Raw genomic sequence first — 18,343 nt, 5'->3', positions numbered from 1 at the left:
AATGTAAAGTGAATTACATATAGATTTATTATCTGTGTGCATTTATTGTCTTCTCATCAGTTTGTGAAACCTCAACAAACAAAAATAAAGGTTCACCACAAGATCCCCTGCCTGACTGAATACAGGAAGTTACATGTAATTTTTTTCAGTTAGAAAAAAGTGAGAGCCTGAAGAAAAATGAAGCTAGCAGGGATCTCACCTTGTGCGTCCTCTTGCCATGAATGATAGTCCGGGACTCCAAATTCTGAGCCAGGGAACTATCTGCTGATGTCTGCGCAGCTGCACCATCAGGTTCAAAGATACTTGGGTTGGTCTCTGTGTCTGCCTGGGAAGTGGCCATTTTGGCCCAGTTTACATTCTGACTGTGGGTCTGGGTATCAGCTACAGAGGCCTTAGTGGTATCATTCCAAGCCTTGAAGGCAGTTTTAGGCTGGTCAGTGACCATCTCATTGGCATTAGGAGACCTAGAGAAACTATTGTTGGGATTTGGGCCCACCTTAGTAGTGACATCCTGGGCCTTAAATAAGGTAATCTCAGACTCACTAGTAGCCAATTTACTTCTGGCTGCTGCCTTGGAAAAATCATAGGCAGCATTTGGGCACTTTGGAGTGGCATTCCGGGGCTTAAAGCCTGTCTTAGGTTGGGTATTGCCTATTGCCTTGGCATTACGTGCTTTAGAGAAACTGTAGACACCACGTGAGCCTTTTGCGGTAGCATTCTGGGCTTTAAAGGCTGTTTTAGGCCTTGCAGCAGCTGCTGAAACTTGAATATCCACCCTCTCACTGGCAGTTGGGGGCTGTGAACACTGGGGACTAGCTGTCTGCCCACTGGCAGCTGCCAGGGCCTGGCTGGTAGGTGGAGCTTCTGAGATCTGGATCGCCTCCATCAATGTCTGCATAAGTAAGGTGCGGTCTTCTACAGAGGCCTCAGCCTGTAAATACAGTGAGGGGAGGGAATAAATCTCTCTGCCTCAGAAGCTGGAGTAGGAGAGGTGCAGCACAGCAGCAGAGCTGCAGGCAGTTCAGTGGCAAAGGGAGAGGGACCCAGACAGAGACCTAGAGGGCAGACAAAGGTCGAAGAGAGGCGGGGCCAGTACAAACCACGCAGTTCACAGAGGATGAGGGAAGGGGCAAAAAGGATGAGGTGGTATGAGGAGCTGATACAAACTGAAACAGGATTAGGGCACTGAAGGAGAAGTGAGCTTTGGGTAGAGCCAGTGAGGCTTGCTGTGGGAGATCAGGACTCCAGGCAGAGTTGGGGTGGGGGTGGTTTACACAGTTGAAAAATGTCAGACACAGGGGGGTGGAGTCATGAGTTGGGAAAGGGGGCAACCCGCTGCTCCATGCAAGTCCGTACTGTGGGAAAAAATGGTTCGTTATCATCTCTAGGCAAATTGCCCAGACTACTAAAGGGGTCTCCCCTTTTCTTCTAAGCAGGAACTGATGGCTGAAAGAGGACACCCCTCCCCTTTCGATAAACTCTGAGATTATTACAAGAAAGATGAAGTCTAGGCATGATAAAGGGGAAAATCCTAGCAACCGAGCAACCAAAGCCCCCCCCCCCCCCGGCGGGGTTACTATCTTCTAGAGAAACAGTGGGGGTGGGGAACAGAGATCTCACCTGGAAGCCGAGGAGCCCCTCACCACAGTCCATTTTCTGAGCCATGGCTCTGGTATCTCGGGCTAGAAGGGAGCCTAGGGGTTGTGGGAGAGGAGTTGGTGTTACACTACAGAAGGTAAAAACAAGCCAGACCCTGTGCCTGTGTGCCTCTGCGTATGTGATTTGACTATGTGGGCAGATGAGGTACTGGATATGTTAGAGAAACAGGCTGGATCTGAGCAGCAAAACTGAACGGGCGTTCAGATGAAGATTCTTAATCTTCAGACTGACAGGAAAAAACTTCAAATCAAGGATGAGGGAAACCAAAAAGTTTTCAAGTCAGAGAAAGGGGCTTGGGATTTGTATTTGGGAAGTTGAACAGTGGATTTGAATGAAGAGAAGCCTTTTAACCATACCGACCAAGGCACAGAAATCTGGGAGTATTCTGTGAAGAATGACGGGAGGGACTAGATAAGGGTTCAGAGAAAGAACGGGGTTCTAAATCAGGAAGGGTCAGGTGGGGGATGTGAATCAGGGTACAGGCAGCTAAAGGAATTTCAGAATCCCAGGCAAAGGGATCAGGACAAAAAACTGGGAAAAGGATCAAGAGAAGCAAATGTCCTATTTGTGGGCTAATCTCACTTTGCCTCAGGACCCAACCCCAACCCCCTTGCTGCCTCTCTTCTTCACGACTCAAAGAGAACCAGGATTGCTGGGTTGGGCTCTTGGCAGCTGTATTCTTTCCTTCTCCAGAAGAAAATGCCAGGAAGGCAGCTTAGATAATCCCACCTCTTAGATTTATACACCACACACCACCTCAGAACTCCACACGCATGCGCAAGGGCTAAGAGTTCAAGAGTCCCACCTCTTTTCCCAACAAAAGCTCTGACCTGGAGACAACTATGCACACATGTACTAGAAGGATGTATCTTCCCACCACCAACCAGGTCAACAATGTTCAAGGGTTCTTCCCTGTCCTCTATATCTCCTCCCCCAAAAGATGCACTCCACCTAAGTCCCACCCCTTGCCCCACACTAGCCTATTATGTTTCTCCAGTGGGTCTCTTTTCTGGCCCTCCTGTAGTCAAGTCTCCTCCAATCAGGTCCATAAATACCTCCCCACCCCCTTGTCTAGCAACCACTTTAGCTCAGTACTAAGGAGGTTTGGGGGGGGGCTCTCCAATGGCAACAAGTACTACACCTTTCACTAAGTTCATCCACTTGGCAACCAAGGAAAGAGAAAGGCCAGGAGACTACAGGGGTAGTAAAGCAGCTGCCTGGCACATAAGTCTGCCTGTCCGCTGTCACTATCTCCCAAACTCACAGCCTTAGCTTCGTTACAGTCCTTTCCATAGCTACTGCCATGGAAATATTGGCTGTGGGGCAGGGAAAGAGCTGACAAAGATACAGTTTGTACTTCATACCAGGAACTGTGCTGAGGCTTGCTTGCACCTCACAGCAGATCTGAGATGAGGACATCAATGTCCACATTTCACAGATCAGAAAGCTGAGACACAGACACAACCCATGAAACAGATTAAGGGCCTTGGGCCAGTAAACAGGAAATGCAAAACTTGGGCCTGAGACTCTGACTGAAAAAGCCCACATTTTTCTAGTGCCAGTCTGCAAATCTAAGTACCCTCTCTTCCTTTTCAGTGACTGACCTCCCTCAACCCCAATTTCTCCTCCAAACAAGATTTGCTTTTTAGGAGGCCTAAGATCACATTCTGAGTTCTATGTGGGTCCATCCAGGTGTGGGACTTGCTACTCCAGACCCACTCTGTTTCCACTGTCCAATCTCTCCCCTATCAGACATACTATCCCACTACCCACCCCCAAGTCCTTCCTGGCGCCCAGTGGAGCTGCAAGAACAATCAAGTGTTTGTGTGTGGACTCCAAAGTATACCAGGGCTAGAGCCTGGGGAAGCCACAACCCTGCGGAAAGAAGCTGGGCTGAGCTTTACAATTCCAGGGGTGAAGTGCCCAGCCTGCCTGTCCCTGGCTGTGTGAGCTGCCTTGGTCAATCAGCATCCCTGAACCGGTTTCTCAATATGTGCAATGGGAAGAACAGTCTGTGGGTCCTGCCCAAGAACACACAGGCTGCTTGCTGTGCTTCCAGGATCACTGGAGAAACACAAAAAGTTAGAAACCGATATACAGATGTAAAGCCACTTAAACTGAACTGATACTTTTCCAAAATTCAAGGTTTGTCCCTGTGCATTTCTCACTGGTTCTGGCATCAGCTCCTGCCAGCATCCTGCATACGAAAGGAAGCAAATACTAGGAGGAACTGCAGCATTTAATCCCCAAGGGCCAACATCAATTCTGCCTGGCTGGATGACTTTCCTCATCTGTCTTGACTTTCCTCCCCTGTCAGCTGCCTGTTTTTCCTCAGTACTTTCTCTGCACAGTGTCTGCACTGGGATGTGATCAGACTCAAGAAAGGAGGTCTGAAACACCATTTTATATGCTATCTACTTCCATATCTGTATCTCTAGCCCTTCCTTTGGCCTATGAATTCTATATCTGTAATCCAACTGTCTACTTACACTCTCCAAATATCTATCTCTCAGTATCCTCAAAATTAGCAAATCCTAAAGTGAGTCCCTTGTATATATTCTCTCCACCATCTATTTCCTTTGGTTATACCACTGTCTCCATATGTGAATGTAAGCTTCTTAAGGAGATAGACTATTGTCTGGTTTGTTTATTGTGGTATTCCTAGTGCCTAAAACAATGCCTGGTAATTTTAAATGCTCACTAAATACTTACTTGATGAATAATGAATCACTGTCCATCCAACTGCTAAAGCAAGAAATTTGAGAGACACTATTTGTATTGTCATAAATGTCCTTATTTTCCCCATATAAATAATACATATTCATTATTGAAATGTAGGAACTGGGGATATAGCTCAGCTGGCATAGTACCTGCCTGGCAAGTGTGAGGTCATGGGTTTGATCGCTGGTACAAAAAAAAATATTGAAATGCACACTTGTAATTACAATTTCAAATATTATCTAACTATTTTAGAAATTAGTTAAATCATTCCAAATCTCACATCTTGAAATAACATCCAAGTTTTAATCCTACATTTTAATAAGCTACTTTATGCATATGTATTTGTTCTTACATCAATGGGATTATAAATACGTGACAAATATTTTACACCGCCTTCTTTTTAAACTACTACCTTTGTCTCCTAGATATGCACTGTTAATACCATTTTTATCCTTTCATGTCCAATTAACTAATTTTTCATTGCTTTATAATAATTACATAGTATAAAGTCTTTTATGCATCTGATCTTATTTAATAGTAATCTACCTCAGATTTATTCTTTTAAATGTGTGCATTGTATTCCATAAGTATCTCCTACAATGCATTCAAACATTTCCCTAAGCTGGCATTCATTTTAGATTTAAGATTTTTTGGAAGACAGGAACATACAAATAACATTATGATCAAAATACTATGCACATATCTTGCAAGTCTTTCACCTATATTTTGTTTGGGTTGTCTTAATCTTAATGACTGTCATAAGTTCTTTATACAGTTATATAGGTATTATTGAAAACTCTTGGGGCCAGATACATTTCAACTTTTCACATTTAAGTAAGTTAATTTATAGCATATTTAGCTTATATTATGCAATAGTGCCAACTGTAAATGCCACAAAGGTCATATATTAATTTCTTCACATGGCATCAGCAGTGGTGAGAATGTGATGTAGGATTTACCAGCAAGGCAAGCTCCCAAAGATTATTCTTGGAGCCAGGGATTCACTGGAAGGACTCACAGAACTGAGAAAATGTGTTACAGACACGACATGGTGTATTATGATGAAGGAATACAGATTAAATGAACAAGGAGATGGTATATAAGCAGAGTACAGAACATAGAAGGCATGAATTCCCTGTTTTCTTCCCTGAAGGAGTTTTATGGCCTGAGGTAATTCCTATCAATGATGTATGCAAACACACAGAGCTGGAAACAGTGGAACACATCTTGCAATCTACACACTTGGGAGGCCAAGGCAAGATGACGGCCATGAGTTCCAGGCCAGCCTGGGCTACATAGTGAGTTCAAGGCTACCCTGGACCATACAAACAGACCCTGTCTAGAGAAAGAAAGAACAAAACAAGCAATAATAACAACAGTAAAGATGTAAGAAGTATAATCAATTAGAGTTGTTCACCCAAGCTTTGGTGCCCAGGAATTTTGTTAGGAGTCACTTGGACAGGCATGGAGAATCTGCAAAGTTGACCTTAGTTTTTTAGTCTCCATACCATCCAGAGTCAAAACTAAGACTTTAGATGTGGCCCTCCCACCATAAACCATACTGTTAACACAGGTCCCAGGCAAACAAAAACAGAATATTCTAAGGTTTTACATATTATCTCCCAAGAGCCAATATTTTTTTGTAAAAGACATTTATTTTTGGAATGCACAGGGCTTGAACACTCCAGATCTGATGAGTCGACCTTTTCACTGCAGTCATAACTCCAACCGAACACTTTGAAAGGAGGGATTAAAAAATCCATATGGACAGTGACACATGAATGTAATCCCAGCACTTGGGAGGCTGAAACAGGAGGATTGCTGTGAATTTGAGGTCAGCTTGAGCTACGTAGTGAGTTCAAGGCCAGTCTGAACTACAGTGAGACCTCACTTCAAATAACAACAATGATAAAGAATCCCAACAAACAAACAAACAAAAAAACAAAAACAAAACAACGACAAAAACCGCACTACTACCACACACACACACACAAAAAAAAAAAACAGTGATGATGGAATTCGCTCCCACGGTTGTGGTAGGAGCAACAATCACAAGAAAATGGAATTTCTAGGCACCATACTGGTAACAAGGCTGGCATTCAATGTCTAGTGTTTAGTGTTAGCAGCAATAACATCCAACAAGCTAATATGTATGGCATGATTTTGAAAACAGTGCTGGTTCCCAGCTGCTTTTAGCAAAATTTCATTAATTATACTACTTTTAAAGTTTTAGAAATCTTTTAATTTTGAAATAGAGATGCACATGAAATTACAATGATATACCTTCTAATAGTTGTATCTATGCAACTGCAATACAAAATCTAATGTATGATAATGACATTGATACAATGTGCATATACAGTTCTATGTCACTTTAAGGTCTCTCTAATCACAAGATATAAAACCACTATATCACCTTGAAGATTTTCCCTTTTAAACTCCCACGTGAGGGGAAGCCACCACCTGAAACATGATGGATGGAAAGTCAGGAGAAAAGCCTGAGAAGCCCCAGCAAGCTGGAACCTTTAGAGTAATGCAGGGCAAAGGTTTAATTACAGTGCTGAGAAGGGATCAGCTGAATAAGCAGCTGCAGACCTCTCAACAAAGCCTATAAAGATCTCCAAGTTTGGATTTGCCACTGGTAGTTAGACAACAAAGAAAGCATCTGCTATATCCATCAAACTTTTATCAAGTAAGCCTAAAGAAACTGTTCCAAGTCTTGCTCTAAAAGCTCTTTCATTAGCAGCACCTTGTAATGAAAATGAAGGCAGTGAACCAGAGGAAATGCCTTCAGAAGCAAAGATGAAGATACAGACTATTAGAAGGGTTACACCAACATCAGCCAAGAACAAACTCTTTCAATAAAGGAAAGCACGGGTTATTTGACAAACAAAAGCTATGGGAATGAAATACAAAACTCTCATCTTAGAAATGTCAATGACCAAGACAATTAAATGACATGTTTTGAATTGGGATCTACGTGGGTAAAGAGAAACAATTTCCTTCTTTTTGTGTTTTTGAGACAAAGTCTCGCAATGCAGTTCAACCTGACTGTAGGCTCACTTTGTAACTCAGGCTGGTCTCGAATTTGCAATAATGCTCCTGCCTCAGCCTCCTGAGTGCTGGGATTATAGGAGCGCACTACCATACCCAGCTCAAACAATTTCTTTTTAAAGAATGGTATAAGAGTTATTTTGGAGATGCTTGCTTTCTCTCTTTTTTAAAAGATTGAATGGTACACTAATGAGAGTTTGAAATTAGAGGAAATTTATATTTCAAATATAGATTTGAAGACATTTGCTAATTTTGTAGTTTCATGTAATTAGTTTCCAAAGGTTACAGATAAATCAGAAATGGTATCTTTTAAAGAATTGTATATTATTTAGACACAAGTATTAACACATAAGAGGAAGTTACTGTCTATTTAAAACAGCAAGCAGTTACTCCCAAATTAATGCCTATCTAGTTTTCAAGAATAGCCTTACAGTGAAAGGGGGAGGGAGTATTATATTGAAAGGAAAATGTTGCTGGACTATTGACTGAAAGTAAAATTAGATAAAACTAAAATAGTTATTTTTTTCTTATGGGCATTTATTTTGTTCCAAGTCATTACATATTAGGTATTGCACTGCTATCACACAGATGCTTAGCTGTTTTACAAAAATTTTTAAAAAAATGTATATGATGTATTGAGATTTGAAATAGGCCACTTCACCTAAATGCTATTAGTCTTAAAAGAACAGCCATTTGCTACCATAGTAAATGAGTATTTTAAATGTGTTTCTCATGGTTTTTGTTTATTAGCTAGTTCCTATAGGTATAAATGCCTAAGGAAGCAGTAGTTTTAAAAACACAAAATACTACCAAAAACTTATATGTACATAATGCTTAAGTATGTGGCTGGGTTTATATTTTTAAAAGTATAAACACCAAAAAAATTTAACACTGTACAAAGATGGAAAACAGTAAGTTGCATTTTCTGTAACTCTAAGCACTTATGTTACTAAGTTGTAAATACAATTTGAATTGAACTCACTGTGGGATTTCTTATTAGAACAATTAGATGGTATATTATAAGTACATACATAGTAACTAATGGCCTCTCAAAAATGTATTGTTGGTACTGAAAATAAAGAAAATGCATCTTCAAACATATTTTATGAAATTGCTCATTACATATACTATTAGATTTGTATATCATAGGTTATTTGTTTTGTGTTTTTCTATCGTATATGGACTTTTATTTTAAAATTCAAAACAGAAAAAAGGAAAGAAACAATACAGATTTTCCAAAAAATAGGAAGTTAACACCAGTTAGTATACTGCATATTGTTATCTTAGAAATAGTTATTCAGGTTACAAGATTTTGGGCACAAAAAATGATCAAACAATCAAACAATGAAAGTACAAATCATTCTTTTGATGAACTAGCAGATCAGTAGTATAGTTATCTATTTTGTAAATACCTACATATATGCAAATGATTATATGTATATACATGTATTTTATACATATACATATAATCTTTTCCCTTCTTTCTTTTCTCCTTTTCCCCTCCCAGTTGTTCTTTCCATTTCCACATCTACTGCACATTTTAGACCTTATTACTCTTTCAGTTTTGTATTTTTTTACATGAGGGAGATAAAATGGTACTTATAAATGTGAGATTAATTTATTTCACTTTTGAGTATGACCTCAAGTTACCTCGATTTGCCCAAAAAAGCCTCAAGATTATCTTTCTTTATAACTAATATCCCATTACATAAAAACACATCTTTTTATATCCATTCCATGGTTGATGGGCATGTGGGCTGTTTCCAAGATTTAGCTACTACAAATTATTCTGTGATAAACATGGGTGCACATATCACCATGGTATGACATTTTCAATTTTTCTGGAAAAATGTCCAGAAGGGGGAGACCTTGGATTAAATGGGATTTCCAATGCTGTATTTTCGAGGAATCTATACACTGATCCCCACAGTGCTTTTACCAGTCTACACTCCCAACAACTGTGGAAAATATCCCTTTTTCTCCACAGCATTGCCAACATTTATTATTAGTTGTCTTGATGGCATCCATTCTTTTTGGCTTGAGATGCAATCTCAATGTTGTTTTAATTTACATTTCTTGAATGACCAGTGACTTTGAACATTTCTTCATGTATTTATTTGGAATTCGTATTTCTTCATCTCAGAAGACCATTTTTGGATTGGGTCTTTGAATTTGAGGGGCCCTGATGTTTTGCAATTATTTGTATGTTCTAGATATAAGTCCTTTGTCTGAGAGACAGCTGGCTAAAATTCTTTCCCATTCTATGGGTTTTCTCTTCACTCTGTTGGTGATTTCTTTTGACCTGCAAAAACTTTCTAATAAGATGAAATCCCAGTTGTTGCTTTTTGAAGTACTTCCTGTGAGGTTTGCATTTTGCTTATGAACTTTTGACTACCCCATGTCTTCAAGATTTCTTCCTGCATTGTCTTCCATAGATTTAGTGTTTCTATGTTAATATTTAGATCTTTTCTCCATTTTGAGTTTGTTTAGTGCATGCTGATAGACATGGGTTGTTTTGGTCTTTGCTACATGAAAAGCCAATTTTCCCAGCATTATTTTTAAAGAGGCTATCTTTCTCCCAGTAAACACATTTAGGCCATTTGTAAAAGATAAGGTGGCTGATTATCCTTGTATTTATGTGTGCACCTTCTAAACTGTTCCATTGGTCCTCAGATCTGTTTTGTTGCCAGTACCATGCTGATGGTATCACAGTAGCTTTGAAGTATAATTTCAAGTCAGAAATTGTGAAGCCTCCTGCATTGTTTTTGTTGCCCAGGACTCCCTTTGCTATTCTAGGTCTCTTCTTGTTACAATGTATTTTAGGAATGTTTTCTTTAGGTCTGTAAGGTATGCTAATTAATAGTAGTTTCATCAGGATTGCATTAAATCTGTGTACCAGATTTGGGAATATGGCCATTTTTACCATGTTGGTTCTTCCTAACCAAGAGCAAGGGAAATCTTTCCATTTTCTACCATCTTTTTGAACCTTCTTTTTAAGAGTATCGTAGTTTGCAATATATAGGTATTTCACGTCCTTTGTTAGGTTGATTCCTAAGTATTTCATTTTTTTGGATGCTATAGTGAAAGGTGTTATTTCCATAATTTCTCTCACAGTGAGTTTGTTGTTTGTGTACAGGAATACTATTGGATTTTGAGTGCTGATTTTGTATTCAGCTACATTGCTGAATTTGCTTATTAAATCTAGAAGTTTTTGATGGAGTTTTTGGCGTCTTCTATGTAGAGTATCATGTCATTTGCAAATAGCAATAATTTAACTTCTTCCTTTCCTATCCTTATTGCTTTTATGTATCTCTCTTGTCTAGTTGGTCTGGCTAATGTTTCCAGGATTACACTGAATAGGAGTGGTGAGTGGACATCTTGTCTTCTTCCTGACTTTAGAGTAAAAGATTCCAGTTTCTGTCCATTTAATATGAAGCTGGCTGTTGGTTTGTCACAGAAGATTTTTATGAGATTGCAGTAAAGACCACCTATTCTGATTTTCCATTGGGTTTTAATCAGGAATGAGTCCTGAATTTTATCAAAAGCTTTTTCTAAAGCTATTGAGATAATCATGTGATTCTTGTCTTTGGCTCTGTTGAAGTGGGGTATTACACTTAATGATCTGTGTATGTTGAACCAACCCTGCATTCCTGAGATAGACATTCCTTGGTCATGATTTGTAATCTTCTTTCTTTTTTTTTTTTTTTTTTTTTTTTTGGTCTTTTTCGTTTTTTATCGGTACCAGGGATCGAACTCACGACTGCCTGCTTTTGCAAGGCAGGCGCTTATGCCGCTGAGCTAAATCCCCAGCCCCGATTTGTAATCTTCTTGATGATATGCTACATTCTATTTGCTAGCATTTTTTTTTGATAATTTTTGCATTGATGTCCATAAGGGTGATTGGCCTATGCCTTTTGGTTGAATCTTTCTCTGGTTTTGGTATCAGTTATACTTGCCTCCAGGAATGAGAAGGGAGAATTGCTTCATTTTTAATTTCATTAAATAGTTTGAGAGGTATTGACACTAAATCTTTTCCAAATTTCTTGTAGAATTCAGCAGTGAAGACCTAAGCTTTTCTTTGTTGGTAAGTTTTTAATTATGTTTTCAATTTCAGTAACTGATATTGGATTATTCAAAATTTTCCTATCTTGTTGATTCAACTTTTATAATTATAATTAGGAATCTGTCCATTTCCTGTGTTTTTCAGCCTACGTGAGTTAAGGTTTTCAAAAGTATGTATTCATCATCTTCTGAATTTCCACAGGATCTGTAGTAATTTCACCCTATTTATTTCTTATTGCATGAATTTGAGTTTCTTCTTTCTTTTTCTTGATAATGTAAAAACCAGCTCTTTGATTCATTAATTCTTTGTATTGAATCTCAATTGCATTAATTTCTGCTCTGATCTTTACAATTTCCTCTGTTCTATATGAACTTTGGGTTTGACTTCCTCTTCTTTTTCCAGAAGCTTGAGATGTAGTATTGGGTTGTTTGAGTTCTGTTTTCTTGATATGACAATTTATTGCTATATATTCCCTCTTAGGACCACTTTCATTTTGTCCCCCAGGTTTTGGTATGTTGTATTTGTATTTTCATTCAACTGTAGATTTTATTTAATTTCTTCTTTGTCTGTAACCCATTGTTTGTTCAGAAGGGCATTAATTTCCTTTTGTTTATGTAGGTTTTGCATATTCTTTTGTCATTAATTTCCAATTTCAGTGTACTATGGCCAGATATTATGCATGGAATAATTTCAATCCCTTTACAATTAATTAAGCATGTTCTGTGGGCTAATGTATGATCTATTTTAGAGAGTGTCCTATGTGCAGCTGAGAGGAATGTCTGTTCTGATGCTGTTGGCCGGAAAACTATAAACATCTGTTAAGTCCATTTGTTTAAAGCTTTAATTTAGTTCTGTTCTTTGCGTATTTTTTGTTTAGTTTATCTCTTTGTGACAATATGGCACTAATTCTCATTATAACTGTCTTATTGCACATTTGGTTTTTAATGTCTGTTTTTGTTTGTCTTATATAGTTGGGTGCTCTTATTTGGTACATATATATTTATGATTGTAGCTCTTCCTCTTTAATTTATGCCCTAACGTATGTAGTGATCACATTTATCTCATTTGATTATTTTTGAAGTTCACATTCTCTGCAAACAGAGTAGCTACCTCTGTTTTTCTATGGGTTCCTGTCCCATAGAATATTGTTTTCTATCCTTTTGACTTTCAGTCTATGAGTTTCCTTTCAAGTCAGATGTGTTTTTTGTATATAGCATATTGTGGGATCCTGTTTCTTGATCCATTATGTCAACTTATTTCTTTAAATTGGTGAGTTGAGGCCATTTACATTGATGGTTATAACTGATATATACTGTCTTAATTTTACCATGTCTTTCCTGTTGGTGCTTTCCTGCTTTTCTCCCTTACTTAACTGCTTGTCCTATTGGTTTCTTTCTGATGTTGTTCTTGGAATTATGGTCAATTTGTCTCTCTTTAGTATGTCTCTCAGTACCCCTTCTATGGTTGATTTGGTAGATGTGAATTTCTTCAGCTGTTCTTTGTCATGGAAGTGTCTCATTTCTCCATTAACTTTCAAATAAAGTTTTTCAGGGTACATCAATTTGGGTTGAAAGCTGTTTTCTTTCAGGGCTGGAAATACTTCACTCCAAGCTTGTCTTGACTTCAGGGATTTTGTGAAGTTTGCCATGATTCTAATGGGCTTTCCCTGATAGATGAATTGTGTTTTTTCTCTAACAGCTTTTGATATTGTTTTTACACTGAATTTCTGGGATCTTGATTATTATATGTCTGGTTGTAGATTTTCTTTACTCATGGCTGTTTAGAATTCTATATGCTTCACTTATCTGTATATAAGAGTCTTTTACCATGTTTGGGAAATTTTCTGCTATAATTTCTACAATGTTTTTTTACTGTCATTTGGCATTGACTACTGCATTTTGATTGACACCTGTCATTCTTGTATTGTTTTTCTTTGCATTATCTTGAAGCTATTGTATTGTTATTTTATGTCCCTTATTTTTAAAAGTTCTTTCCTTTCACAACTACTAGCTGTGATTCTGTCTTCAAAGTCTGAAAGTCTATCTTCTGTTTCATTCAAGTGGTTTTGCCAGCTTCCAATGGAATTTTTAATTTCCTGGATATGTCCCCGAATTTGTTTCATACTTTTTTTCTTTCCTTTATTGTTCACTCAAGGTTTCCCTCATTTTCTTAGGCTCCTGTACTTTGTTTTAATTTGAGCAACCTCTTTATTAAAGTTGCTGAGAGATTATTTCTAATCTAATTTGTTCTATAGCCTTATAGATTTGTTTCTTTATATCACTTGCTATCTTTTCAGAAACTTCAGGTGTATGACTTCAAATGTCTTCTATTTCTATATCTCCTGTACTTGTTTCTGATGGACTGGGCATTTGAGATTACACTTTGCTCTTTCATTTTGTCATTTTTACCTTTTCGGTTAATATTTTGTTTTTTTCAATCCCACCAGTCTCAACTTTCCATTGTTTTAGGGTCCTACTGTGTGGATGACATCTGCCAAACTGCGTGGTCCTACAATGCAGAGGAGGGGACATTCACCCAAATTCCTTGCATACAGTCTGTTGGGTGAGTCTCATATTCTTTGTGGACTAACTAGCCTAGGAGCACTGGTTATAATACAACTCTTAAGTCCTATTGTTACTGTGGCTTTAGGTTGTTCCAGACCATGAAATCCACCTGTCTATAGTGTGCACCTCACCCAGGACCCTACTATGTCACTGGGGATCTTGTCGGCCTTTTTGTGTTCCTCTGGGTTGGGTGAGGCCTCATCAGTGTTCTCACCAAACCACTCTGGGTTCTATGTATGGAAGGACTCACCCACACTCTTGCTAGGATTCCAAAAGTCCTACAGCTGCAGGGAGGAGTCATTGTGGCTCCTGTTGATCCACTGAGGTCGACTATTTGAGGAGGAAACTCACCACACTGTTGCTGGCCCACTGAAGTCTTCTCTGTGAGGGGAGGGGTTGCCAAGGCTCCCACCAGCCCACCAGAGTACTGCAGGTGGTGGAAGGGGTTGCTGAAGGTTAGTAGACAGAAGAGGTCTTTTGGATGGGGAAAGTGTGGTAGATGATCCCACTGGCTGCTGAGTGGCCGACCATCCCATCAGCTGCTGAGGTCTTTCAGGTGCAAGGACAGGGGAACCAATGATTCTGTCTGCTGCTGAGGTATTTCAGATGCAGGTAAAGGGTGGTCGAAAATCCCAATGGCTCCTGAGGTCTTCTGGGTGGGAGTGAAAGGTGGCCAACAATCCCATTAGCTGCTGAGTACTTCTGGGTGCAGTAAAAGAGGTTGGACTATTTTTTTAATGTAACAGTCAAACATGTTTTTGAAAGAATAGTCATGGGTTAAAAACAGATACAATGATTTTCTTCAAAATTCCTACAACATTAAATTTGGAGGCAGCTTCAGACTATTTTATTGGAGGTAGTTACTTGCTAAACCCTTTTAATACATAGTAACTACAGAAAAAAAAAAACCTGTGCATATGCCTAATAAGTTGTTCTTTTACATTAAAGTTTACATTAAGTCAAATAAACTATTCATTTTGGTCTATTTTACTGTTTTATAAAGTAACATCCCTCTCCTACATATTCTTTTCTTGACCTAAATAATGTGAAATATCATCTAAGGTCAAGATGAAGAGAGAAATGACTGAGAAAAATGTCTTTCCTAAAATAACACATAAATTTTGTTACGTTCAAAATGAAAGTCTCATGTACCTCCCTATTTCCACCAAATCTAGTCACCAGCAGCTACTAAATGTTTTCCATTACTTTATCTTTTTGAGATAATAAAAATAGAATCATGCAGTATGTCACAATTTGAGATTAGCTTTTTTACACCCAGAATGTTTCTGAGATATGTTGAAGATATGTTGTGTTTCAATAGTTTCTTTTTATTGCTGAGTAATAATTCCATGATATATACGTGCTGCCTTTAGTTTAACCATTACCCACTAAAAAATATCTGGGTCATTTCCAGTTTAAGGCTGTTGTAAAGAAAGCTGCTATAAACATGTATGTATAAGAGGTTTTGTTTTCTGAAAGTAATTTTATGTGTGTGAATTTTATGTGTGTATGCTGTTAGTATGTAAATTTTCATTTCTCTGGGATAAATGTTCAGGAGTGCAAATGCTAGATCTTAATGTAAGTGAATGTTTACTTTATAAGAAACTATTAAACTTTCCCAGAGTGGATATACCATTTTACATTCTATCAGCAATATGTGAACAATCTAATTTCTCCAAATCCTTGTCAGACTCTGTTGTTAGTAATTTTTAGCCATAGCTATGCAGTGACAATTTACCATGGTTTCAATTTGCAAAATTTTCCTGAGATTTAATGGTGTTGAAAATCTCTGGATTTGATTATTTGCCATTCATGTATCCTCTTTGATGAAATGCCTCTTCATGTTCATTGCTAATTTTCTAATTGGATCGTTTGTCTTCTTTCTTGCTTTTTAAAGGCTGAGTTTTGAGAGTTTATATACTACATGTGAGTCTTTGGTATGTGTCTTGCAAATATTTTTTGAGAATTTATAGCTTGACTTTTCATCATCTTAGCAGAATATTTTGCAAAGCAAAATTCTGAATTTTGAGGAAGCCCAGTTTATAGGTTTTTCACCTTAAAGATTATGGTTTTTATGTTCAACTCTTCAACAAGCTCTAGGATCTGAACATTTTTCTCCTATTTGCTCCTACAAGTATCTTTTAAATATATTATTTAGGAGGACTTCATCATGGTAGATTACAGATGGGAGCACTCACAGGATACTCCAGAGGGTATGCACCAAGATCTGCAGATATTTACAAATGGGGGCAAACCAAAAACCTAGACACAGGAAGGCAACTTGAAGGTTCTATATCTAGTATCAGGGGTGTTGGAAGAAAAAAGCTGGGTTGTTTCTCAATCCCAACACTGCTTGACAGCTCAGCTCCAGCAAATATGCCATCTTGCAAAAGTATCAAAACCCATGAGGAAAGAAGTTGGCAGTGATTCCAACTCAGCTGAGGACTCTCTGCATTTACTCACCTGTCATATCTCTTTCACACTGGGAAATGGAGCACAGTAACCAAAATACTCACAGGAGAGAAAACCTTCATATTAGAAACTAATGAAAGCTCCGCCCAGGAAATCAATCAAAGGCTGGTGATTGACAGGACTGATGAGTCTTTGGGATAGAAAAAGCAAGGGATTGGCTCTGGATAGGAACCAGGAAAAGAGACAGGGATGTGGAGTAGCTGGAATGGGTGTGATCTGGCAACAGAAAAGGAGCAGTGCTAGAGTTGGCACACTTCTACCACACCAAACACCACCAAGCTTTATGCCCATGGAATATCCCACATACTGGCCAGCCCCCCAAATGTCACAGAGCTCAGTGCTGTAGCAGTATTCACTCCATTGCTTGCTAAAAACTGCTCAGCTAAGAGCTCATTTAATCCCCCTCCCACTGGCTCTGCTGAGGTCCAAGTAGAAAGGCTCTCCTCCACTGAGCTCTGTGTCACTGAATTGCAGATTGGATGAAGAATCTGTAAGAAGCATGGATAGGAAATAATGATAGCTAGGCAGTTGCATATTTTACTCTCCTGGAGCAGCATGGAAGAACAGGCATAAATGGTTGCACGAATCTCTAAGAACAGAAGTCAGGGGTTGAAAAAGATCCCCCTACCCCTCAGAGATCATTAGAGAACTAAGTGCTTGATCAGTCCCAGTCACTCCCTATTCCCTGCCAAAAACACCTGAAGATGTCTGATCATATGATACAGACAAGATTACCCAGCTAGTCACAACCACAGGAGGGAAGCCTAAACCTAACAGACTTCTGCCTGCAGACAAACTGAAGAGCAAGCTCAGCAGTCCATCTGCAAAGGACACTTCCAGGTCTTTTTGTGTGGTTTAATATCTCTCTTTTCTTTGCTTTTTCCTTTTATCTTTTTCAGACACATATGCATGGCCTATATATATGAAACAGAGTAAGTATTGATTAATTTTAGTTTAGATAGTATCTTTCATGATCATATTAGGCTAACTCCCAACAGAAATTGTGTACAGAGAATCCAAACACAAGCTTCCTCTCACTGGTTCCAACTCTCTAACAGCTTCCCCTAATATACTTCTCTCTCTCTTCTTCATTTTCACCACCCCAACAGATAACCAACAGATAATGTCTCAAATTCCCTATCCAATTTCTGTTCCAGATCTGAAAGTAATATAATCAAAGTCCTCTTCTCTTACTTTTATTGCTATTATCTCTGTCTTCTTCTTCCCTTCTGAACTATGTTCTTTCTATTCCTTCCCTCACCCTGTACATCCTACACTACTTGTCATCAGCATTTATCAGTTGTTTTCCTGAGTAATGGGGAAAAAGTGTGAAATTATTAAGAATAAGTTTTTGTTTTGTTTTTTGTACAGGGAATCGAACTTGGGACCTTGCACTTGCCAGGCAGGTACTGTGCCACTAAGCTATATACCCAGGCGCCAAAACAAGTTTTAAATTATATGATTGATACACAGTTGGTTCCTTAGATGCTAATATAACCAACAGATGTTTTCTCCTTGCAATGCAGTAACCAGGACTGATACTACTACGTTGAATGTGTTGAAGAGTTGCATAAACACAAAAATATAAGCAAAGGTAAGGTCACATCACAGGCACTTACACACTAACCAAAGCAATCTATACAGTAAGAACAGAGTTTTGCTACTCTAATTGAGCTTCAACTCTTAGCATGAAAGCAAAAAAGGAACACAAAACAAGGTAACAAATTCCCTCTGAAAACCTTTATATCCCCCAAAACTGACCTCAGGGACATTAAAATGGAGTCAGTCACAAGCAAACAACTCAAAAACC

General features: G+C 38.6%; 1 protein-coding gene and 1 pseudogene across 8 annotated transcripts in view; one reads left to right on the top strand and one right to left on the bottom strand.

The window, feature by feature from the left end:
* Window positions 1-18,343, bottom strand: part of LOC100732618 (melanoma-associated antigen D1) — a 119,400-nt gene that overhangs the window by 4,803 nt on the left and 96,254 nt on the right. For all 8 annotated transcript variants that reach the window (XM_003461975.5, XM_063245863.1, XM_013159020.3 and 5 more), the window contains 2 exons: window positions 1,621-1,694; window positions 200-931 (listed from right to left, as the gene is read on the bottom strand). In XM_003461975.5, coding sequence (XP_003462023.2) covers window positions 200-931; window positions 1,621-1,665 — 777 coding nt within the window. In that variant the 5' untranslated portion in view covers window positions 1,666-1,694. The remainder of the gene's footprint in view (window positions 1-199; window positions 932-1,620; window positions 1,695-18,343) is intronic.
* On the top strand, window positions 6,851-7,334 carry LOC111758462 (PEST proteolytic signal-containing nuclear protein-like; annotated as a pseudogene).

This window comes from Cavia porcellus, unplaced genomic scaffold, assembly GCF_034190915.1.
Source record: "Cavia porcellus strain 051 isolate PalLab524CR breed Dunkin Hartley unplaced genomic scaffold, mCavPor4.1 scaffold_3, whole genome shotgun sequence".
NCBI classification, from domain to species: Eukaryota; Metazoa; Chordata; class Mammalia; order Rodentia; family Caviidae; genus Cavia; species Cavia porcellus.
This window is presented reverse-complemented; position numbering and strand designations above follow the sequence as displayed.